The following is a 24936-nucleotide window of genomic DNA, read 5'->3' as shown; positions in this document are numbered from 1 at the left end:
ACAGCCACAGCAGAAATGCTGTATGATTTTTAAGGGTTTGGGACTTTGCTTAGGTGAGCAGAGGCATTGTCAGGTCCCTTTAACTACTGCAGTTGTGTGTCCTGGGTGTTTTCATACAGCTCCCTTGGAACCTGTGCCGTTTTATGGTCTGCGATTGTGGTCAGATGGAGCACTTGACGTCTGGCAGAGTTGCAGCCCTCTTCTTGAGAAGTAAAGGGAGCACTTTATTTTCCAAAAGTATACTTGTTTTTAACAAGTCTTTCTCCTAATGAAGCTTCTGCTTCTATCCACACTGCTTCCCACCCCTCCACCCCTAATCAAGCCTTCATGCCGTTCCTCTGGAACGTTGCAGACTGCCTCTACAAGAGCCTCCTTGTTCATACAGGATCATTACCTCTGGCCAGCCTTCCCAGCAGTCTTTGAGAGGTGGTGCAAGCACACGAGAGTGTGAGCCTAGAATCTTTAAAAACTAATCTGTACTTGGGAACGTTCTCTCACTGAAGCTTTCACACAGTCAGTACTATTGTAGTAGCACTATTCTAGTACAACTTAAACAACAAATTATAAGCTGCCCGAAACATCATTTTTGGGGAAAGGTTATCATTTCATTAGAAGCAAGTTCTGCTGGCCATTCCATTCAGCTTTCTAATTGTTTCTGTTATGATTAGAATGTCTTTTGTCAGCTTAGGTGTGTTAATGTTTCTGTGGGTTATTTTTATTTACCAGCAAATAGAATATTTTATTCCATTTATGTACCAAAAGGTAAAGCTTAAGAAAATACAAAAGACTCTACCAAGTGTATCTTTACTTAAGAGAGTCAATCATACCCTATTCTTGATGCAAACTAGAGAGAATTAGTATTCTGGGGGCTAGTGTAAATAACTGAAACAAATGGAAAATATACTCATACTAAAGCAGCTTACCTGACTGTGAAAAGACTTGTCCTGTCCAAGTTCTCTTTCCAGCTGATTCTTAACTGCTGTTAAACTTTCGCAGGCCATAAAATGGAAATTACCATCCTATTTGCTGTTTTGATAATTTGCTGTAAATGAATGTGTTCATTTTTTCCATTCCTGATCTGCGTTTAGACATGCAGAACAAACAACTCTACTTGGTAGGGCAGGTTTCTTCTTCAGGAAGATTGAACAGCATTAAGAGGTCAGGGGGAAGATGGCAAGAAAACCAACCAGCTACATTCCAGAAACGCAAAACTGGATCGCTGAGGCCAGAGGCAGCAGAGGGAGGGATTATCTCCAGGGTTAAAAAGATGAAGTTGGGAAAGGAGGAAGGCTCCTTTGCCGAATCCTGTGACTCCCTTCACACCCAGGTGCATCAGAACAATAGCAGATTCCCCTGGATCACAGCAGGCATTGTGTGGCACTGAGGTTGAAAACCAAAGGGGAAAGGGGAAAACAAGTTCATTTTCTAGTATTCCTGCAACTCAATGCTACGGCTGCAAAGCCAGCCTCCTTTTCTTGCCACTCTGAACTGTTCTGACAATAGAGGTACCTTCATTAAGAAAATGAGCTTCCATTCCAATCTTCCCCACTGATGAGCCACATGGAATTTCCTCCTTCTCTCCACTTGATTCTTTATGGATTTAGCGAAAGTGTAAGCCTAGTTCTTTAAAATTATTTTGTCTCCAGAAAGCATATTTTCTAATCTCATGTCTTCTCACTCCTTTCTTTGACTTTTCCTTTCAAAAAGGAATTCACCGTTGCTCAGTAAAAGTCTCCTTGCAAGAAAGGCAAATGTATTGGCCCAGAAGCACTTGTCCACCTAATATCTACTTGAGGCTAATCAAATGTCCCATCAGGTTTTTAGGGGACAGTGTTCTTAAACAGGGGAACAGAAACAATGTCAACAGACAAGTAAATAATTCATTTGATTGAAATTCTGCTTTGTGGTGTGCAAGATCTGCAGAAATGGCAATCCATGGGATAGTAGTTATCTAACTAAAAGGCTTGCACTCTTGTCATGCGTGTAAATATTTGACAAGTGAGACCTGGTGCTCCCTTTAGGAAGATGTACACCACCTGCAGAGCATAGCCAAAGGTTATGCCTCTCGTGCACTCACTTGCCAGTATTTTCTAATGAACAAGCAGACAGCTATGTCTTCTTCAGCTACTACAGTGATGTAGTATGTATGTAGCTATGTAGGAATTTGTGCTTTGCAGTAAGATGATGTGGCTCTGGTCCTGCATCCAGCAGATGTGTTCATCCACAAAAAAGCATATTCTGGACTGTGTCTTTTAGTGTTTTCCAACTGTCTTGGCATTTCAAGTGCTTCTTAAATAGGGATGTTCGGAATAAATTTGCTGCCCTGGGTGCATGAAAGTCAGATGCCATAACGCTTGGATATATGAAGAAAATACTGAGGTTGAGCCGACCTCCTAGGGCTCTGTGACAAGCAATAGCAGCTGTAACATGTCTGCAGAATTTCCTTGTTAGTCCTGTTACGTTGAGGAACCCATAAATATCTTGTAGAGAGTATCTTGGTCCATCACTGCTGGCATGTGGAGGAAGAATTGAGCTTTATAAATAAAACATGCATATAAAATAAATACATCAGTACATGCAAGGCTAACCAAATCACCTAGATTGACAACTTGAGAAAAGCTCAGAGGGTCTTATGGATGACTTGCTTAGTCTATCAATGTAGATCAGCATCCAGAAGCTTCTTATGTATTACTTATGAAGTTGATACGTGCAGTAAGGCCAGAACAGTCTGAGTTGACCTCTGGGCCCCTGGATTAAACTAGAAGATTAAAGGGAGAGAGAATGTGAAACATCTGATTCTTCTAACTGCTAACCCCACTGTGAGTGCTTGTTTGGCCAGGCATTTTTTGGATTTGCCAGTCAGAGCTAGACTGATTAATACCAAGTAAACGGTTGTGGAGTGCCATGCTACAGATAGAGGGGCCATGTACTTTTGTGTTTGTGCGGAGGAGTATCCCCATGATTATGCAGAATTCCTCGGTGAATGATGAAGCTGAGGGAAGCATATAGTCATTGCTGTTCATAAAACTCCTTAAATTAAATGAGAGACCATATCCTTTCTTTTTTTCTTTTTTCCCTCTGTACAAGTATTCTGCTTGCTAGAGAGGAATGGCTGTTAAAAGATAATAAGGCATATGTCCACTTTCCAGCCTTTTAAATCTTGTGGGTTGCATGATCTCCTTGATTTGAATTCCAGTATCAGGCCCACAGAAAGCCCGATGTAAAGCTGACAAAGTGACCAGTTAAAAAAGAAAACACACACAAAATAGTGTGGCTTTTTTCTTTATATTTAATATTGCATTGCTGGATTTTCCAGCGTTTTAAATGAAAAATATATGTAGTTAGTTCCATGTTGACAATGTCCTTGAGGATTTGACAGTGAGATTTTCCAGCAGTTGCTCTTCGTTAGAATCCTGGTGGTGTTTAATAAGGCAGCCAAACTGCTGGCACCTTCGGTTCTTGTTTGTTCTCCGAGGGCTCGGGGCTGCTGCAGTAAGCACATCGACCAGGGCTGATCATTACAAGGGCGTACGCCACCATGAATAAAAATGTCACACGTTTTCCCATCTCACAGCGGTACAAAATGTCAGTCCTGTCAAACAGACATTGCAGGTAGCAGTGAGCAGTCAGTACAAATTGGGAAGCCGAATATTCCCCCAGCTTTCTGATATTCTTCATCTGAAGCAGAAGAAAAACAGTTGTTAACCTATTAGCTGTGATTTTAAACTCTGCTGAGATAGTAGATGGATAGACTTTAACACATGGGGATAAATATATTCCTGGGGTCTGGGATTTTTTGCAACGTGTCTTTCCATGCGTGTATGTTGAGAAATAGAATGAAAACAAGCCACTGCAAAATATACCTCCTTTTGGTAGGAGTCCTTTGGAAATTAGAACATCATCTCAATGAGATTCTCTCTGAAAGCCTCCTCTGAAAAAAGCCAAACCAAAACTTCCTTGCTGTTTTGCTAGTAATCTAGAAAGGGCATGGTTCAATGAGTTAAGGGACTTTTCTTTCATGGTCCTTTCATCATGTGGTAACGTAACAGACAAGCACGATTTTATTCTCTTTCTGTACAAATGAAAGATATGCTTTCAGGCTAAGGTGTATTATGCAATGGAGAGTCCATAGGATATGTTGTTTTCTGGGTGTTAGACATGCCTTAGTACCATGAACCTGTGTGTTTACTGAGTTACCCATCTAGGATTGAGGCATGGATATTGTGAATGCAGGATTCTGCTGTTACTGCAGGGTCCACAAAAAATCCAGTGCAAAAGGTTAGGTGCAAACGAGGTGACAAAATGTCAAAGAAAAAACCAAAAATGGTACTAAGTTACCAGTGGTTGCTCTAAGGACAAGGAGGGCAGGTTAGATGAGCTGCAGTGGTTTATGTAAAAGTGAGTATCTCAAATTTACTTGAAGTCCATTCTGTAAGTGAAAATTTCTTTGGTTTTTCTCTGATACTTTCTCAGACCAAAAACAATGGTGCATGCATTTAGGCTAGTGAATCATTGCAAATTGCCCTCTTACCCAAACGGCATTGATTGCTGAAGCCAATTGCAAAAGGAAGGCTCAGCAAGGAGCACTCACGTGAAAGCGCTCCAGACAGAGCGGAGCAGTTAAAGCAGCACTGAGGCAGTGCCAGCCTGCTCCTGGCTGACGTGGCTGCCTGGCTGCGGTGGGATTCTGAGTCATCCAAGGCCTCACTACATATAAACAAAACAGGAAACAAAACGTGTGAGGCACTTCTGAACCAGAACTGCTCTAGATTGAATTAAATATTTTGTGTTCTGTAGGCCTCTGTTTCCTGCGGGAAGAGATACCTACTACACAGAGCTTAACGTACAGGGGTTTTCAAACTGTGGTCTGCAGGCACCTGGGATCCGTGCCAGGGAAATAAGAGGCTGTAGACAGTCATCTCCTTTGGAAAATGTCAAGAGTCTTCAAACTGCAAAGTATTCTATAATACCAGTTTAATAGTTAGGGGAGGTGGGTTTTTTTACAGTGTTTTAGAAGAACTGAATGCACATGTAGATGAAGGAGGTCAGGGTTTATTTTCAACTGCACAGCAGATAAAAAATGAGATAGAAGAACTAAGCGGTTACAATCTCCAATAGTATTGGTATAGTCTTTTGTGGGTTTTGTACTGCTTGTTTGCATAGTATATGAATTTTCCTGTCACTGGAGCTAGGAAGTAATCGGAATTCTTGACAGGTCTTTAAACCATAGATACCATTACAAGCTACCCACTACTACATAATATCCTCCCATCAACATCATGTAAGAACACATGCTGCTTTGGGGCTTGGCCCGAGTATGTCTGTCTGCTCAACACTTACTGCACACATAGAAAAATATATCCATCTAATTCTCAATATTCTTCCTTTTTTCTGTAATTACAGACAAAAGAAACAAACTATCATTAAATTCTACAGCCAAGGGGTTTATTATTTAAGTTATGTGTTTTTAGAATAGTATCGGTTATAAAGAATAATAAGCCATAGTAGTGCAACCTATGGTTTTAGGATTTTCTGTCCCTGGCACCCTTCCATATCAAGCAAGTGATAAGACACAGCCAAGAGGCCTATTTGCTTCATCCTGGTGGAACCTTTTAACTTGGCAAGATATACATGATCCTGACATCATGCTCTTGATTTCCTTCTTGGTTTTAGGAGAGATCTACATCTGGTTAGTACTGTGTAAGTCCTAGATGTAAAGCAAACTGTGGTATGTTGTACATTATAATATGTAATATTTGTAAAAGTTAGCTATTCTGGGATTGTGGGCACAGTAGGAGATTAATAAACAGACATGATCAGGGCTGCCAAATGAGGATGAGTTATCAGTGCCCTGGGTCTAGATGCACTATAAAAATTTTTGTACCCTTGATTAGGAAGGACACAGTTTGTCTCAGCCAGGAGAGAGAGGAAGCAAGGGCAGACTTTCAAAAAAACCCTTTCTTCCCCTGTAGTAAAAAGTGCGTTTCCTCTTAGTGGCTTTGGGATGGAACTGTGCGTCTTTGGCAGTATCCCATGACACCAGATATGACTCAGATGCTTGCAATAAAGATCCTTATTCGGTATTAGGGAAAACAGGACCTTGTAGGCACCTACCTTTCATTTCCTCCTCTTACTGTCTACCTCTCTGTTGTGTGATGGAAGATTCCTGGTAAGAAAGGTAAGAAGATAGTCCTTGTTTTTTTCCATTAAACTAATCAGAGTGTTTAATTGTGGCATTCTCTGCCCCTTTTGTAAATTCTTGGCAGAGCTATAGCCATTGCTACGTTTTTGCCAGATTCATTCTACCTTCCCAATCTACAAATATGGCTTGAAGAATGAGGCGTCCCTTAAAACTTGAAAATTATTTTTATCACAGGACCCAGCAGATTTCTTTTGAAGTATTTCAGAGTGTAAATTAAAAATATATGCTGTAAAGCATACACTGTTCTTGTCATCCCAGTTTGTGAGCTGTACATATGGGAGTATGTAAAAAGTAGTGTGTGTGCTGTGCAGGGATCTGGATGGATAATGAAACAGCTGCCTCATAGATTCCGTCTGCTTTCTGTACTGAATCTTTTTAGGTACCATACATTTTCCAGTGTTGTTATTTTCTCCCCAGGTTTTTTGGTTTTGTTTTGCTTTGGTTGTTTTTTTAGTTTGTTTTGGGTTTTTTTTATTATTGGGTGTTCAGTTGAGGTCCAGCATATTCTACCAAAGTCAGCAGTTCAGATCTTTTGCAGGATCATGTGTTTGAGCATGGGTACATTCAGGACAGTGCATCTCTCTCCTTTGTCTAATCGTCTTTAAGACACACTAGCAGTTTTTAAACCAGTCCTCAATTTCTGAAGGAAGTAAGATATTCATATGGAAAGCTTTGTTTTGGAAATGTATTAGAAACACGTCTCACTACTTTTTGAGCAAGAGAAACACTTCTTTCTGTAAGTACTGGCAAACCAGTTTCCACCTACTTGTGTTTCCTTTCTGCATTTTTCTAGTTGCACTTGTTGCTGCACATGAAGTAGCGCCTCTAATTTATTCATAAAGGCTCTGTTTTGAATGCCACTTTTTTAAAAAAAAAATCCCAACAAACGTCCACAATTAATTTGAGATAATGTGCTTTTTGTAATGTTTTCTGTAGTATAAAAAACCCAAATAACTGTATTGTGCAATTTCCTTGGATACATAATAGCTACTTTGAGATGTGGGATATATAATTTTTAAATAGTATTTCTACAGTGTAAAAGTGAATGTAAGATGTTTTTTTCTTTCTCCAGCATCTCATAGCTTAAAATCACTTGCCTGATAATTAGTAAAACAGTGCCAGATCTGCAGTCATAAAATTGGCTTTCTGCACATTTTCTGTCTTGCTGCTTAGAAATATTTAGAACAAGACAATTAAAAAAAATATCTAGAGTAAAAAGGTATGGTGATAAACAGCTACTGGTAAGAAAGTGCTAATTTAGACATTTCTTCCCTTCATAGAAAAAACTATGGCATATACATTTAGGAACACACCTAGAATAGCAATTTAGCAGCTTTTAGCAATGTAGCCATGTGCTGGTTTGTACCCGTTCATCCTTACAGCACAGGAAATTAAGTTGATATTCCAACACAGCTTCCCCTACTGACCTTTTAGAAACAATGTGTTTTGCTGCATTAACAAATTAACTTCAAATCAAGAGCTTTACCAGCAAATACGGTCTTCATATAGTTTGAATATACTGGCTTATCCCATTCTGGTGACAGATACTAACAGCAACATTAAAAATGAAGCTGTGGTAAAGGGCAAATAACTGCTATCTCCTGGTGGGCTTCCACATCAGTTACTTCTCGCTGCCCTTTGCCTGTTCTTTTCTGTGCTTCACATCACTGATTTAAGCCATACTATTTCCCTATCCATATTTAATGGAGAGAACATGCTGCTGTGAATATGTAGTTTTGTCTTATTGTTCTATTCGGATCTCTTTAGGGTTCAGGAATGTAGTATGTGGTGCAATACATACAAGACCTCAACCTTCTTTCTGGTAGCACTTCAGTGGATAAGATAAATTTGAATCTGAGTGTTGGATTTGATTGTGTTACAAGTACCGAAGTCACAATCTGAGAGTGAAGTTAACACAATACCTATTTAAAAGCCCAAGAGACACAAAAGTTTCTACACTTTTAATCTTTTCCCAAAGCAGCATTTGTATGTGTCTTTATTGTGGAAACAGATAGAATTATTTTTTGATCAGAGATGAAAGCTTAATCATATGTGATATTTAAATCTCAGCTGGAAAAAAAAATAATCCAGTGACAGGATAAGGATATGAAAATATTAGCTCCTGCAAAGGGATAGTTTATTGTTACTGCGTAGATCTGCCTGTAACCATCACCCAAAGAAAACTGCCTCTGTTTGATCACTGGCATCAGGAATTGTCTGATAGAGAGGCCCTTTGTGTACAAATGCCACCTGTGTGTCCTGCTTTACCGGACCCCTTTCTTCACTCCAGTTTTTGTAGTTACCTCCACCACAGTGTGTGGTTTAGTATTAACCTCGTCCCCCTTAGGTCTGGGCTGCGGGACCAGTTGGTTTCCTTCAGCTTGGTGCATGGCTATGAAGAACCTGTCTTAGTCCAGCTCTTAGGAGGATTCTGTGACTTCTGCCACTGCCTGCACTACTCTGGGAGCAGATGTAGTTTATGCATGCACTGCTCCTAGATCTAAGCATCCTTGAAAATGAAACTTCAGCATTTGTCTTCCTGCTTGTTCAGAAAGCACTGTTGGGATCTCATTTTAGGAGGGTATTTGGCTGGGTTATAACTCCTCTTCCTCATTAGACCTGCCCCCACCTCCCCACTCCCTGGTTTGTCATAGTATTCCATGCACTACTCTGTGTGCTGACCTGCATATAAACAGAACCCTAATGTACCTCTGGTATGTACACCAAATAACTGCTTCTAGATTTTGCATCAGGAGCATGTCATATATCTGTGAAACTTCTCTTTTCAGATTGTTTTTATGTGGTAGTTTGCTTATTTGCCTGGAAGTCCCATGTTCTTCTCATCCAAGTTTGCATATCGGCTTGAAACTCCTGGCTTATACATAAATATTATAGGGTCTTTTTTTATTTTCACTTACATGGATCTAAGATGATACTTGCACAAAATGTGCCCTAGCATGTGCTTGTTCTGTCCTTGGACAAACTAAAGCATTTGTCTGAAATCTTTCTGTGATTTAGGGAAAGAAAAAAAACTTCTTCCTTTTCCTGCCTGCCTGCCTTCCTTTTCCAGCTAACTGAAATCTGCATTGCAGAACCTTGACCAAAAATGAGCTGATTGAAACTTGCGGGAGTGTATCAATGCTGCTTCTTGTATAGACTCACCTTGTGTATTACATGTCTTGTCCAGTACCTTGTCATGTGCAGAGAAAAGTGCCAGCTGCTCTGGAGGAGAAACAAGAAACTTCTCAGTAGATAGATGCAGAATTTTAACTGCTGTCTGAATAAAGCTTCTCAAGACGCTGATGCAACAGATGACAGTGAAAAAGCAGCTGTCCATCCTTGCTTTCACTAACATATCTTGTAGTAAGGTCATGATATGAATGATAGTTTGTTTGTTTGTTTTTTAAGGTAGGTACATATATGGACTTAACAGTAAATTGTGGCTGGACCTAATTCCACATGGGATTCCAGATGTCAATCTATGTGGCATTCATTTGTCATGTGATAACTTCAGTGAGAGATGAGCAAAGTTCAGTAAATGAAAAGGTAGATTTAGAAGAGCAGCAAGATGGATCAATGCTGATACCAATACAAAGCTTAGTAAAAAGGAGGAAAATGCTGGGAAGAAATGAGTGGAGATATGACATAACACTTGAGCTTATGGTCTTAGATTGTGTTTTAAAAAAATCTATCTGAATCACAAATAATTAAGTAAATAAATGTTTTAAAAAAAATCTGTGCCACATCACCAAGCTCAAATAAAATGGAAGCTGAGGTAACTTCAGTAAGTGTGGATAACTCACGCATATATAACATAAACCTTGAGAAATTCTGTCTTAGTGTATTCCTTGGTCTTGAAGTTGAGTAATTCAATGAGAATCACAGTTTATATTAAAGAGGAGAGTTTTTGACCCTCTTAAAATGGGAGAAAAATTGAAAGCAGCACAGGCTTATGCTTATCACTCAGAGACCAGAAAGAAAAAAAAAAGTATATATAGTTTTGAGTTCTAGACAAGATCATGATATTTTAAGGTCTGACTTGTAATTGTTGGTCAATTAGGACTAACAGGAGTAAAAGATCAGTGCTGCTTGTGGTTTGGCCACAGGCAAGGAGTATGCAATGGCATAGTAGTTGTCCTCCACATTGTACCAGAACATCTAATGCTTTTGCTCTTTTCTGTACTCTGACTTGTGTATGGATATTTTTCAGTTCACATTAGTAAGTCAGCTGAAAAGGATACCAATACTGGTGACTTCTAACACAAAGCGTAGATTTCAGTTACCCCCAAATATTTAAAACTCGATTTTATTGTCATGGTCTAGTCAAACAGTGATGTGGCAGATAATTAACAAATCCTGTCACACATTTTCTGAGAAAATATTTTTTCTCTATGGAGTACTTGGGTGGCCAAGCACAGTTCAGTTTTACTCCTTGCAGTGACTATAATCAATGTATTGACCATCTCGCTGGGAGGTAATCCTCAGCCACTGTGTTGTCTGTCTGTCTTGCTCTCTGAGGGGCATGCCTTTGTCACACATTTTGCAGAAGCTTTAGTAATCCTGCCACTGGTTCATCAGCTAATACTGCTGATGCTACGGTTGTGCAGCGTTTCCTCAAAAATCATCCTGGCTTTTGCTATAGAAAGGAAAAAGTGATTCGCAAAATCCAGGACAACACTGCTAGCCGTGGCTTTAGGAAAATACTTAAATTTCCCACCTAATTAACCTACTTGAGAATTTTCTAATGTAGGAATGTTCACAATTTCTAGGTAAGTAAAAGAGGAAAAATAACAAAGGGAAATATATATGAAGAAGGCATAAAAAATTTGAAAAAAGAAATGAGTAATAATTGTGTCTTGTTTTTCTGCTTCATCAAATACTTTGCCGAAGTTGCTAGGTAGTGATTGAATGTCTTTTAAGTAACTGGAAAAGTATAAAGTTTGGATTTTTCGGTTGTTCCATTATGCTTCTGAAACATAATGGAAAATAAGTATGCTATGTTACATGACAGAAGTTAAATATATTGTAAGATTGTGCTCTGAGCCTGAGCAGGGAAGATGGGAAGATATACGGCAGCATAACTCAGCTTCCCGGACTGAAGTGATAATGTAAGGTACAGAGGAGAAACAGGACAGTGGGGCTAACAGCAGCCACCTCAGCTCGCCACTCTGTCATTTCTCTCTTTGTTCTCTTTGTTTTCATACTCGCTTTCTTGGAAAATACAGAGGGAAGCTATCAGATGGAATAATTCTGGCCTCAGCTCTCCATCCCAAGTGTTCTGGTTTGTTTTTTTTTTCCTCACCCACCCCAAAAAGTTGAGCCAAGTACATATGTGCGGTCTGGCGCTCCTTTATTGACAACTCAAGGAAGGAGAAATGAACCAATGGATGCAAATGGGAAATTTGAAAAAAAAGTCTGAAGAGGTACAAGAGGAGAATGAATATAGTGTGAAGAAGGGGCGGCTGGACTTGTGCTATTGCACAGTGTGAGGGTAGCTGAGAGGGAATGTCTGTCATTCTAGAATAAAGGCTACACTAATAAGTTAAGAACGGCTGAGACACAAATCTGGAATCTTTTCTGGAGAGAAATACAGTAATCTGCATAAGCTTTCTTTTTCTGTCTGAAGAAGCTGACTCCCACTGCCAGTTCCTGTGCCTTTTCGCTGTGGCTGGCAGGTGTTTGTGGAAGGCACCGTGGGCAGCGATGCAGTCGTTGTCTGGTCGAGCGGGCGTTCAAAGTCATTCACATGTGCTCCTCACGGAGGGCTCTGCTCGTCTCTTGAGGTGCTAATACGTGTACACAAGCTGCCACAGAAAGGGCATTAACTGTGATCTTGTTCTCAGCACCGAAGTTGTACTTTAGGATGGTTTTACTTGCAACCTCATTCATTTCAGTGGATTCCTTGTCTAACAGACTATACCTTAAGATGCCGTCTGTGTGAGGAGAGTCATGCTGCTGGCTCAGCCAAAAGCAACTGGGGTGGAATAGCTCCAGTGCTGTTAAAAAGCAATGAGTTGGCCCGCTGCTAATTTAAAAAAATGAGACACCAAAATAAGCATCTTAATGCACTGTTCCATCTTCAGCATGTTGGTCACAGAGCTTTTAGTTTTCTTTACAATGACACTTTGCTCTAGGCATTTAAACCTTGGTCCAGTACAGTATCTAAACATGTGCTCATCTTTAAGTGTATGAAGAGTTTTTTCCCATGCTCTTAAATGTCTTTGGTTTAAGGCCTTTACTGTAAGTTTTCACAAGCACTAAAATCACTCTTGAGATTTTAGTGAAAGCTTTTTTGAATGTCCTGCTTTGCGGGATTCCTTCAGTTTGCATAAATCTTGTCCAGAACACTTAGACCTAGAGGTCCAAGAATTTGTCTTGAGCATCTTTGTTGTCCCAATAAGTTTTGGGTGATCTGGTCTGGAGGGCTGATCCTGCTACCTTTGCTTTAACATAAGCAATGTTAAGCCTACAGCAGCAGGCACATACTGGTATCTTTCCTGTTGTGGCACTTTGTAGATCATGAGATTTGTCGCTGTTTTGCGGGGGTGGAAAGCATTTTGTGAGGTGAGTATGAAGTTAAGGTAAATCACATGTTATCATCCACTTATACTGCTTTTGCCACAAAATCAGAAGTGTTTTCATGTAGGTGACTTTAATTTAGTTTCCACTTTGATACAGCAGCAAAGACTCCGTCCGCCCCGGCCACCGCCTCCAAAGATACAGCGTTCATCTAGGCCTGTGAGTAGTTGGTAGTTTTGTTTCACTGCCACAGCTTAACACTGCCTGAATTACGCTCTTGGTAGCATTACTAAACCTTGGTAGTTTGGATTGTCAAACTCTGCAAAAAAGCAATGTGTGAATTATGCTCCTAAACACCCTTCTTCTCTGCTGCGGCACAGCCCTGGGACCTGCGTTTATCCTGCTTTTCTTTGACGAGTTCTCAGCTTTCAGTCAGTTCTGCAGGTAACTGATGCTGCTGTTGCAACGTTTGTTTTCACTTTTGCAGTGATTAATTCTTAAACAGAAAATCTTGCTAGGCTGGCATAAGTTTTTAGCCAGTGAGCTTTTGAAGACTTGCACTAAACTCAAATATGAAAGGAAGCAGAAGTCTGAAAAGGAAGTATTTCTCTGCAAGTTATGCTTTAAATTAATTTGAGACGCTTAATTTTTCTCCATGGAATAGATGAGTTTATACACATGAAGGCGGCAAAGTCTATATTTGGGCAGTAGAACATTAGTACAACATTATGGATGGTATACATATATATTTTAATTTAAAATGCAAGCTGGGACTTTACGTAATTACGTAGTATAAAAAATGTGGGCACAGCAGGCTGGCCAGGGGCAGTGACTCTTCCACAGAAGAACAGCACAGAAATCATTCTCGGGCAATACCTGTACTGTATTAGGCAGTGATACCTTATCTTGGCAGTTTTTCAGTCAAAACATGAACTGTAGGAAATTGTTACATATTAAATATGACAGATGGCTTTAAAATTGGAGACTGTGCAGGATCTGCACCAGTGATAATTTTTTTTAAATTTATTTATTTTTTTAGTAGTAGCTGTTTAGAAGGGGTGTTGTTTTTCTCGACAGCATTGGAAGATACTTATTTATTCAGGACTTTTGCTTTATGAATATAATTTCCCCCAAAAGGTAAATACATCTTCCTCCTTGCTTCCTTATACATGTACATGCATAAGAAAGAGAGAAATGCAAGTTTTCAAATCTAATCTTGCTAAAACTTGTTAAAAATACATTTCAGATGAGCAGGCAGCTGGGTAACAAGTGCACTTGGGTGTGTGTTAACTTTTGATCTTTGGTGCATGTTCCTATGTTATGTTTCAATAGCATGTCTCTTTTCCTCCCTCTTCCTAACTCTGGGTGTTTAGCTTAACAGTCATTTTTATGGATTCTTGCTTTGGAGATTTGTGTTTTCTGTGTTTAAAAGGTAGCATTGAGTATGCTTGTGTGTGTTCTCTTAAATGTAATGCATATGGGAGACCCTCCCAGACATGTTACACTAGGCACAGACGTTCGTGGTGCTGTGGGGTTCCCGTCGTGCTTCACAGCCCTCTTGGGTTGTGTGCAGCAGGTGTATGAGGGCACCTGGCGATTCCTCTGAACAAAAGTTGCTGTACAGTATTGCTCAGATTGAGTAATGTATTACATCAAAGTCTTGCTAAGAGTGTTTAATCTCTCAGCTGTGGTGCATTAACAGTCCTCACTATAATGTGTTTGTGTCAACTGTCTTTGCTCCCAATGTGATTGATAAGAGGTTGGAACTGTAAGAGTAAAAGCTCCTGTTGCATTCATCTAGCTGTGTCAATAAGTGGAACAGAAATGCTTCATTCATCAAGAGGAAATTCAAGATAAATGTAAATGATTGTAATCACTCCCAAAAATATGCTTGTACCAAATATACATAAATTTGTTGTTGTTCAGAACTGTTATTTGGCTTTTAATAGTTGAAACACATTTTTGTGTGTGTAAATAATACTTTATGCAGGCTGCTTTTTCCCTCTCTTAGTCTTGGCATATATACAGAGGTAGGTATCAGCAAGTAATTTATCCCAGTCTTTTACAGCAAGCACTGAAAGAGGAGACCAGGTCCCTCTGCTCTTCCGACCAAATCTACATAATACCAGAATTCCTGAGAAATACTTACTGTTTCGAGGATAAATCTGTTACGAAGAGGAATCCATGGGTGCTAGTCCTTGCAGCGAGTCATTGCTAATAATAAAAAGAAAAACACAGACCAAATAAAGGTTAAGGAAGCAGAAAAGATATATTCTTTACATTCTGCTGTTTTGGAAATGAGTTGTGGTGGTATTATGAAAGAGAGAGGGTTGTTGCTAATAATTAATAGAGATCTGTTTGGATTAATAGTGGCTGTTTGGAAACTTCCTGCAATTAGAAAAAGTTAAAATATAATAATTACACATAAAGTTGATGGGGACAGTAATAAGCACATTTAACCCTTCTGTACTGGATGTTTACCTTTTTTCTTTCGGCTGTGTGCTCATCTAATTGGATTTCTTTCATACTTTTGCATTTGATAAGCATTTAACCTTGCCTATTTGGCTACATAAAGCTCAAAATCCAGCAAGGAATTGGCTTGATTCCTGGCTTTTCCTTGCAGTCCCCCATGAACAATGCTCTAAATCCTACTTAGCATGTCACCCTGCACTTTACTGGTCTGGTGGCCCCCTGAAGCCATCCAAAACTCTCATCTCTCTCCCTCATCACCATCAGTCCCCCAGGGTACCACCCAAAAGGTGAAAGTGTTCCCAGCATGATGACAAGCCAGCTTTACACATCATCTTCCAGCTCAGATTTAATTAAACAGGTTTCTTTCTTCCTCTCTTTTTCTCTTTCTCATTCTCGCTCTCTTCTCCCCCCAGTTCCTCTTGCTTCTCTCCCCCCTCTCTTGCATGCACTTGCTCTCTCTTGGTCTCTCTCTCTCTCTGTTTTATCAACCCTAATGAAGCAGTATTCTTCATCGATCCTGCTGATTGCCAGCCCATTCCTTTTGTTTGTTGGCACCGAGCCATTCAGCCGCACTCTGACAGCTCAGCTCGTCTAATTAGCTCTGTTGTTCTTTTCCCCATGTTTCACCACGTTGCAAGTTCAGTTGAAGTTGCCACAAACTTAATCCTTACATTCCTGCCATAAATTCACATTCTTAAGCCGTCTTTATTGTAGAGAGGAGAAGCCTTGTATGGGGACTGATCTTCAAGACCTTAACATCTGACCTTTTTATAAGCTGTTTTTCCTAAGAAATAGTGGCAATACAGCTCCAGATTTCTTTATCATATCTGCTGTACATCATTTCCTTTGAAATGAAAATACAATACAATAATCCCGCCACTGTCTTCTGCATACTGTTGTGTAGTGCAGAAACACTACATGCAAATTTTCCTGGCAAGAAAATTTTATGTTTATATGGCTGGGGTGGGGGAAGCCAGGAAGCGCCCCCCTCCCCAAATAATAAACAAATCCAAAATACCCAACAAAAACCTGCAGAGGTGGGGGAAAATCTGCACCTATTCTAGCATTGTGAACAAATTCATTAGCCATCCAAAGAGTGCTCAGACTGTAGGCTGCTGACAGCTTCCTTCATATTGTGACTAGCACCAGAGCCCAAGCGCAGGGAGGTCAGAAGTTGAGCTGTGTTCCGAACTTTGAGAGCCGTGGGGATTTCTGTTGAAACTAGCACTCAGCTAAACCAACAAACCAGAGTGTTTCAGGTAAGGTAGTACCTTCCTGACAAAAAATGGAAGCTGGTTTCTACAGCCTGACCCTGATGCTGCGAATGCTCATTCCCACAATTAACTCCAAGGGCTAAGTTCATCAGCAGGATTACGTGCTGCTATAGGTAGGCACATGCATAAACTTTGCCTATATAGTGATCACAAGTGCTTATTCCTTTCCTGGAAGTAAAGCTTGTTTGCTTGTAGAGTTAAGTAAATTAAGCTTGATTTCTGAAAGTGATAGATAGGTTATTTAAGATTGGATTGGCAGCAACGTCATCAAAAAGCTTTGAATTTTATTACAGACAACAAAAGATAAACTAATGTAACACTAGAGGTGATGATGATAATCTGTCTGGCAAGGGTTTCTGTTCAACTGCTGAAAGGAAGCAAACTTTTAATGAAAAATGAACTATGTTTTTCATGTTCTAACATTTATTCTAAGTACAAATGTTTCAGTGCTCCCTTACACAGAAGTCTTCACTTGAGAAGTTGGGTTCCTATGAAAAAGTGGACAAAAGGAGCATGATTTCAGGGCTGAACTCCACTTTCCAATATAATGTACAGCACCACACAGGATTTTCCAGTTTTACTCTATCAAGTGAACTGTATAAGAGGAAGCTCACATTTAGGGAATCTTTTGTCAGATACTTAGCCTGTAGCAAAAAGAACAGTGGATCAAAGTTTTGTTGCTTTGCTAATAGCTAACAGTGACAAGCATATATGTTACATTTGCTATTCAAAAAATAGGGGTTGGGGGGGTTATGGGGGTTGTCCTTAAATAATTTGTGGGTCCCTGTAGTTTATATTCATCTTTTCTATTCATTTGTATATCTATATCCATTTGTAGCATTGTTGTGGCACAACAAATAAAGACGTTGAAAGGCAATTCTGAACAGAAGATACCTTTAAGATTGCAGTAGTTATGCCTATTTTGTATTTATGTCTGTAGTTTGATCAACTTGAAATATTTGACGAAATGTTTTTTCTGTGTGTATGTAATAGGTTCGCCCACCAAGACCTCACATTGTTAAGAGACCCAAGAGCAATATTGCTGTGGAAGGACGAAGGACTTCAGTTTCTAGTCCAGAACAGTAAGTGCATTGCTGCTCTGCTTCTCTCTAGTTGCATCAACAAACAGTGCATCCAGAGCTGGAACTGGGCAAAGGAGAAATAAAAATACTAGAGATCAAAGTAATTTTTAACTAACAAAAAATTCATTTTTTAATTATTGGAACATTTTAGAGGAAGTGTGAAAAAGCAAGAAACCAAAGTTTACTTATTTGGAAAATTCTGGTTTGCCAAGTGAGGCATAATCTGATCAGCCTGTTTAGTGAAAGTTTTCACATTTCGGAGGTTTGTTGATTTCTTTGGGTTTTTTTTGTTTTGAACTATGCTTTAAATGAAATTGTTAGCCACATCCCTGCAAATCCACTGTTCTTGCTAGGCTTTACCTGGAAGATAGGGAATTGTTTGTTTTATAGTGGTGGCAGTAAGGCTTGTGTCTCATGCTTGAGAGTCCTATTAACAGAAGGTCTGTAATGAGCTCTATAGCGAAGGCTTGTAGAGCTTAACTGTCTTGCACAGTACTAGCAAATTTATCATCTCTTTGGATTTGACTATGAAGTAAACAAGGGTGATGCTCCAGATAAGTTGTACTGTTGTAGCCTACTGCTCGTGTATAAAATATGTTGGTTTCTAACATCTGTCAGGTTCATATGAACAGAATAGTCTGTTTCAGGTAGTTCCATGGATGTTGCATATTAAAGTATTTTTTAGAAAGAAAGACAATACTGTGTATTGTTGCAGATATTCTTAACATGTTGCCATAGTTGACTTAACAATAGGTCATCAAGTGAAAACCTAAGAAGAGAATAGATATATTGGACCTTACCAACATAGCCCAAAAGACACTGTTGTGTATGACAAATATACGTGTAGGCTGCATCAGCATGTATTTTGGATTTAAAGTTATTCGGATTCTTCTATGTTGAAGTGTAGCTACTTCAGCTGTTCAGGAGTACAGAAGATTCAACAGCACTAAGTTCTGGTTGGATGCAGAGGGTGGTATTAGCTATACTGGTCAAGGGTCTGAATAAGCAAGGTTCATCCTCTCAGTTTGGAATTTGGGAAGCTTAAGAACTGTGTGTTCAGAGCAGTTGATCTTGGAAGAAGGTGGTGTGAAACATGTGGCTAGAGAAGAGGCAGACCTGCTTGTTACTCCCGAGGAAACTTCTGAGCAGTGAGTAAGAACAGCAGGCAGCAGAGCCAGTATACGTTTTCTGAGTCATGTGGCAAGATTAAACTGGTGCTCTCCAGATGTGAAGCATCTTTGATTCTGTCCTTCAACAGTGAGTAGAGTGGCATTTTCCAAATGTCCAGTCTCATGGCAGTGCAGCCTTAGCATGGGCAGGCACACTGGAACAGCTCCCAGACTACAAGCAAAAGATTCAGTGGCTGCAAGATGGTTGCACCGATCTAATCTGTCACAGATTTCCTTGTAACTCATCCCTACTTGCAGCACGAAGTAATTGCTTATATCGTAGCCACTTTGTGTTATTTGTTTATGTACCAGCCTGTGTTGGCTTTACTGTCAGTAAAGCAAAGCACTTTGGCTGGTGGCCAAGATTACAGGGTATTTGTTGTATCTGAAGATACTAAAATCCCATTAAAAGAAAAATTGGTTGCCTTCCTTAAGCAAATCTTTTTCCCGCATTTACCCGTTCCCTGTCACCACCGTTTATGAAGGAAAAAGAGGTGGAGGTTGAGCCCCCCCACCCCGTCCCCCCAAAGTTAAGTGTGTGGCTAGCTTTTTCCCAGCCGCTCTAGGATGGGGAGATATTCTGCCTTTTAGCTAAAATGAATGGTCACTTTTAAATTCGACAGCTTTATCTATTCTGTAGTGGAATTTGGTTGCCCTCTTGTGGAGCAGATTGTGAGTCCTGCAAAGGGGCTTGTGCTGGTACAGGGTGGTAGCTGTCCCTGCACAATTACAGGAATTTTTAAAATAAACGTTTTCTCTTAATATTTAATATGATGACTCACTGCATGTAGGTGAAGGATAACTGAGTCAATTTAACCGTTGTGTGTGTTTCATATGAAGGATTTTGCATGTTTGGATTCAAAAGCTGCTTGACATTCCGATGTGGCTTATTGCTAACATGTATTTTCAATTCCTGCCAGTATCAGACCAGAAATAAACATAAACATGAATGATAAAAATTACAAATATTATTTTACTTGGGTTTAACTTACTGCTGTTAATTTTAGCGAGCCTGTACAATTTAGCTGCTTTCACAGACTAAGAGAGGTTTTTTTGTGAAAAATATTTACAATAATCTACAAAAGATAATGAGGATGCTTTGTAGTTATAAACTGACTTATTTTTCTTCATGAGCGTTTTACTGATGGATTTTTCCATCTTTAAATGTGGAAGAAAACCAGGTAATATTGCTAATACCACTGACACCTGCTTTATGGTACCAGTTGTGGTCTCTCCCTGATGTTTCACAGCTTCAGTATGTTATCCAGTTCAAATGCAGTGTTGCAGCAGGATCGGATGTATTTTCATTCTTTCTTGTCTTCAGCTTCAGGTGGCAAAAAAAACTTAGACATAACTACTTCCAGATGGTTAATTGCAGAATATTGCACTCAACTAGATCTCCTGTAAGGTGTCTAGTTAGAGCGTTTTAATAAAAAGTTGGGGCGGTAGGGGAGTCAGGGCACACGACGTGCAACGATGATGAGACTGACACAACAGTTGTGATTTCAGAAGTACAAGTGGAGGAAATATCTAACCTTTACTTAAAGCTCAAAGAAATTACCTCAGAAATAACTTCAGGTGAATGCCTTTGAAACAGGTAATGACTCTGTAATCCTGACCTTTTTCCATGCTGTTTATCTCAAAATGACATTTTGAGTAAAGGGAAAATATTTTTTAAAATATTAATTAAAGGTAGGATTTTTGTGACATTTTTCACAAACTTTCTTTTTTCTGTCCCAGTAGAAATCATCTTCCCATATTGTTCTAAAATGAAAACATAAAGCCAGGTGTTCTCTCTGTAAAAAATTCACATTGTTTTCTCTTTCTTGGATAATACTAAAATGAATGAGAGCACCACAATGTGTATTTTCACTGGTGTTACTTGGTAGCATTGGAGTACACTTATTGCAGCTCAGAGGAGGTTCCATGAAAATAGCAGCAGTGTGGAGAGGGTGCTTCTCTTAAACTAAACTTCACCTAATTAGCTTAATTGCACTGGTTCCAAAACTAATTATTAGCCAGTTACTTTTTTCAGGTACTCGTGTGTGGGATAGGTTTGTGAGGAGCAGCTTTGGTTCAATGAGAAGTTTCTTTTTATATTTAAAACTAACACTAACTTTTTGGCCTTGAAGTGACTACATGAAGGCTTCAGAGGTGTTTCCCAGCATCTCTGACTTCTTAGCTCAGACTGTGACTTTTGCATCCTCCTTCCAGCTGGTGGAGGCAGGATGCTGAGGGCAGGGTGCCACCACCCGCTCCACAAGCCGGACACCATGAACTCATTTCTCAGGGGAGCCTCTTGCATTTCTAATGTTGCGTGTCGTCTCTGAAAAGTAAACCACTATCTAGGCACCCTCTCAGTTGTTACATTTATTAATGTATTTCTTATGATAATAGGAAATTTGCATGTTCAGTTACATGAGTTAATTTTTTTAATATGTATAAAAGAAAAGCATTGTTTTGGGGGTATATGTGCTCATTTTCTAATCAGTCTTCAATTAGAACACAGGAGGCTGGGAGCAGTGACTTCAGAGAACACTGACAATATTGCTAATGTCTGTTGTTAAACCATTATATTTAGAAGAGCTGGTGAAAGAACTATTGTTTTCCCCCCTCAACGTTTTCAATTATTTTTTTTCTATTTCAATAGAAAGGGGTTTTTGTTTTTACAATTTTTTTGATAATTCAAAGTTTGTGATGTTTATGATTCTTAAAAATTTTTCACTAAATCCAAAATGTGTAATTTAAAAAAATAGCTATAAAGTAACAAGAAGAATTTGTAGGTGAGAGCTCAGAAAATGCTGGATTACCACCTGGGGCAATCCTGACACATGGGACGTGCCTTCTTAAACACAAATTAGTTGTTCACAGCAATAAGATGTTGCATTTTTAACAGATAGGCAGGTTTTTTGAGAGCTCTCTTTTACACCACAGCAAGATTTCCTATTAAATATAGAATAGGCTTCCAGAGTGCTCTAGGATCTGTCTTCTGTAAGTACCGTCTAGCTGGCTTCCAGGGCATGCAGAGTGGGAGGAAATTAAAATAGGAAATCAGAGGGTCAGGCTCACAATTAACAGCATGTCAAAAGGCTCTTGGGCTGGCTAAACCCATGTCAGTGCTGCAGCAGTTCATTATGGCTTTCCAGAAGTCGTGTAGGACTTAGCAGAGAAGCTAATGGCTTTCCCGTATACCCTATGAATGAAAATAGACTGCAGCGCAGTAGTGGGTTATTACACTGAATTTGGTGTGAAGTCAGCGTGATGGCTGTGTTGAATGATACAGGCTCATAAAGCACATTAAATTCCAGTTGTTGTAACCAGGCTCTCCGAGCTCTGCCCACAGCAGTTGTGTACGGTAAAGGTTTTCCGTGGCATCACTGCAAGCCAGGATCTCCTTCGGAAGAAAGCTGAGCCAGCGAGTACCGGTGCGGACAGAGCTGGCTGAACCAGGGCGAACATGGCAGGAGCTGGCTGGAGCAGGCGATGCCGCTGTGCGGTGGCTCCCCTGCCCCGGGGAGGCTGCAGCGGGGGAGGGTAGGCAGGACGAAGGTGGCACCAAGGAGGCAGGTGCCCAGCAAGGGGGACAGCAGATGGGTACCAAAGGTGCAGAGCCGTTGGGTTTTGCTGCAGGCCATGCCAAGCGAGGCGCGTAGCACGAGGCAGGGAGCTCTTTGGGAGCTCCATCCTTCCTGGCTCGCCCGCCTCACCGGTGTGATGGTTTAAAAGAAACTTTAATTTTTGGGGCCTATTTCTGCTGTCTGCTTTGGAGTGAACCTGTCGAACGCATGCAGCTTGCCTTTGTAAAGGGATGTGATAGCTGCAGGGGAAATCGGCGAATAGATCCTTAGGACTGAGTAATAGGACAAAAATGTGAAATGACTTCTCGGAATCCTGCATCTAGATCTGTCGGAGAAGGCAGAGGTGTCATCCAGCTTGTTCCCACTTTGAACTCTTTGTTAATATTTCTGACTCCCTGGAAAATCTGTAAAAAGTTCATAAAAACTATAGTACAATTAATTACCTGCCTTTACTGGGTGTAGTGATCACAAGCTGTTGTTTCTGTTATCTGGTTGGATGACTTCAGATATGATTTTTTTTCTTGTTTTAATTTAAAATATCCTTTATGCTAATTTTTTTGTTTTTCTGGAAATATTCTGCTCCTGTGAACATTCACAGTATACTAAAGTGAAACTTTAAAAATCAAACAGGTATTTTAATATTTTTGTTAGCTCAGGCTTGGGTGTACTGAGTATTCAGAACGCGCAGGAAGGAATTCCAGTGATAGGTCTGTGCTTTGTTCGGATGCAGTAGTTACCAGGTAATCCCCACAGTCCCAAGGATCCTATTTCATACTGCCAAGAAAAAGCCCAGGAGTCCAAATCCCTCATTCTCTTCATTTTACTGTCTAAGAGGGACAAATTCCTTATTCCCTAAGGCTGCTGTATAGCTATTCTTTAAAAAAAAAATATTTATTTTTTTTTAAAAAAAAAAGAAAGAAAGAAAATTGGAAAGTCCCTTTTAGGAGAATAATGGCAAGTCCCTACAACCCCTTTGTACCATAATCTCTGTAATCTGGAAAAAGTAACACAGTTAACAAAATACACAAATTTAATTTTCCCCTAACCAAAATATCTTTTAAAATTATTACAGAATTCTCCTTATTAATTCCCATATCCTGCACTCACATTTTCTGTATATATTTTTTCTATCTCAAGTACATTTAGGTGTCAATTAAATTTGAAATATCTACATTTGTCAGCATTTCATTTTTGGCCAGTGTGATGTGCTGCTGATTTGTCCATGCATCCTGACACATGAAAAAAGCTCCTGAGATGCAGATCTTCCTCATTAAAAAAGAAACCCACACTATCATAATGGTACGCAGAGCCATGGAGCGCATCCCCAGCTTTATTGCACTGTGTTTCTGACATGATATTTAAAAAGGAACAGCCACGGCTGTCAGTACTGTCATATGCTAGTGCTAACCGAAGACATGTTAAACTAAACATTAGAAAGAGATCAGCAAGTCATCTGCATGGTAACTCAGCTAAGAGATTAGGTAGGCAGGAGCTGGTGCAGTCATGTGGAGATGATGAGGGTTGTAGCTGTGACGGACACATCCTTTTTTCCCTCTAAGACTGCAGCAGTGCCTGCCTTGTAGCCGGGCTTGCTGTGACCTGCCTTTTCAGAGACAGCTCTTTGTGTATGAAATCCTAGCAAGTGGTGGGTGGCAGACTGCAGGAGAGTTGCCGAATTGGGTTAATGAGGGAATAGGCACTTTTTTTGGATTCCGCTGCCTCAAGCTAATAAAAAATTTAAACTTGGACAATTTTAGATTGTTCATCCCTTACCTTGGACCAGCACAGCTTGCAGAGCACACCAGCAGTGAAACTCGAGTGGTTTCTTTTTTCTAATTATGAAATCCCGCTTTCATTTAAGGACTCTTGCAACAGCAACAAAACCGGTGCATATTAACTTGCTATATATTTAATCTTATTTGCACCGAGCTGCACTGAAGTGCAATTGATGATCTAACCAACAAGATCCTATCTTATTTCTTCATAATTTGTTCCCAGTTTCTTTAATATGTGCACACAGACACAACATGTTTGAATTTAGCGTAGTCTGAAGGCAAACAAAAGGTATCGGAGGCAGTGCTGTAAGGGCAACTGTACCAGTACATCTGTTATGTGCAGTTACCAAACATTTAGTGTATCGGCAAGATATGTGGAAATTCAATATCACTTTTGATTTCTGGAAATAATTTTAGATGTTCTGGACTCATGTTAAAAGGTAATTTACTCTCCTTAAAAGAAAAAGACGTGTAAGTTCAAAACAAATATATTTAAACTGTTTATGATTTCTGATTTATTTTAGGTGGAGCCTTTTGTTAATGTAAATTGAAATTTCGGGGTAACAATCACTTTAAAAAAAAAAAAGAAAAAGAAATTTATAGCAAATTTTTCCTAATGCAGTGGCACCACCTCACTTTCCCTGGATGCCTATTATAGCAGAAGAGAGGAAAAGAACAGCTATGCAACAGCTTTAATTGGAGCACCACAGACTATGATTTAATGTTATCAGATGCATCCACTGCCACCACTATTTTAGACTTCTTATTAATGAGCTCTGACCTAATTGTGAATAAACATTTATTCACTGTGGCAGCTTGGGCCCTCTTGAGCTGTTGGTTGCAGTGTCCAACTTCTGGTTTTCCG

The 24936-nt window shown here is 39.7% G+C and overlaps 1 protein-coding gene across 5 annotated transcripts in view; it reads left to right on the top strand.

Annotated features, from left to right (window-relative positions):
• Nucleotides 1-24936, top strand: part of DENND1A (DENN domain containing 1A) — a 217001-nt gene that overhangs the window by 181774 nt on the left and 10291 nt on the right. For 3 of the 5 annotated variants that reach the window (XM_055793716.1, XM_055793719.1, XM_055793718.1), the window contains 2 exons: nt 12881-12940; nt 17461-17549. In XM_055793716.1, the coding sequence (XP_055649691.1) occupies nt 12881-12940; nt 17461-17549 (149 nt within the window). The remainder of the gene's footprint in view (nt 1-12880; nt 12941-17460; nt 17550-24936) is intronic. The other 2 variants (XM_055793717.1, XM_055793720.1) reach the window with 1 other exon arrangement.

This window comes from Falco peregrinus, chromosome 1 (genome assembly GCF_023634155.1).
Source record: "Falco peregrinus isolate bFalPer1 chromosome 1, bFalPer1.pri, whole genome shotgun sequence".
Lineage (NCBI taxonomy): Eukaryota > Metazoa > Chordata > Aves > Falconiformes > Falconidae > Falco > Falco peregrinus.
Note: the sequence above shows the minus strand (reverse complement) of the source record. Positions and strands in the feature narration are given on the sequence as shown.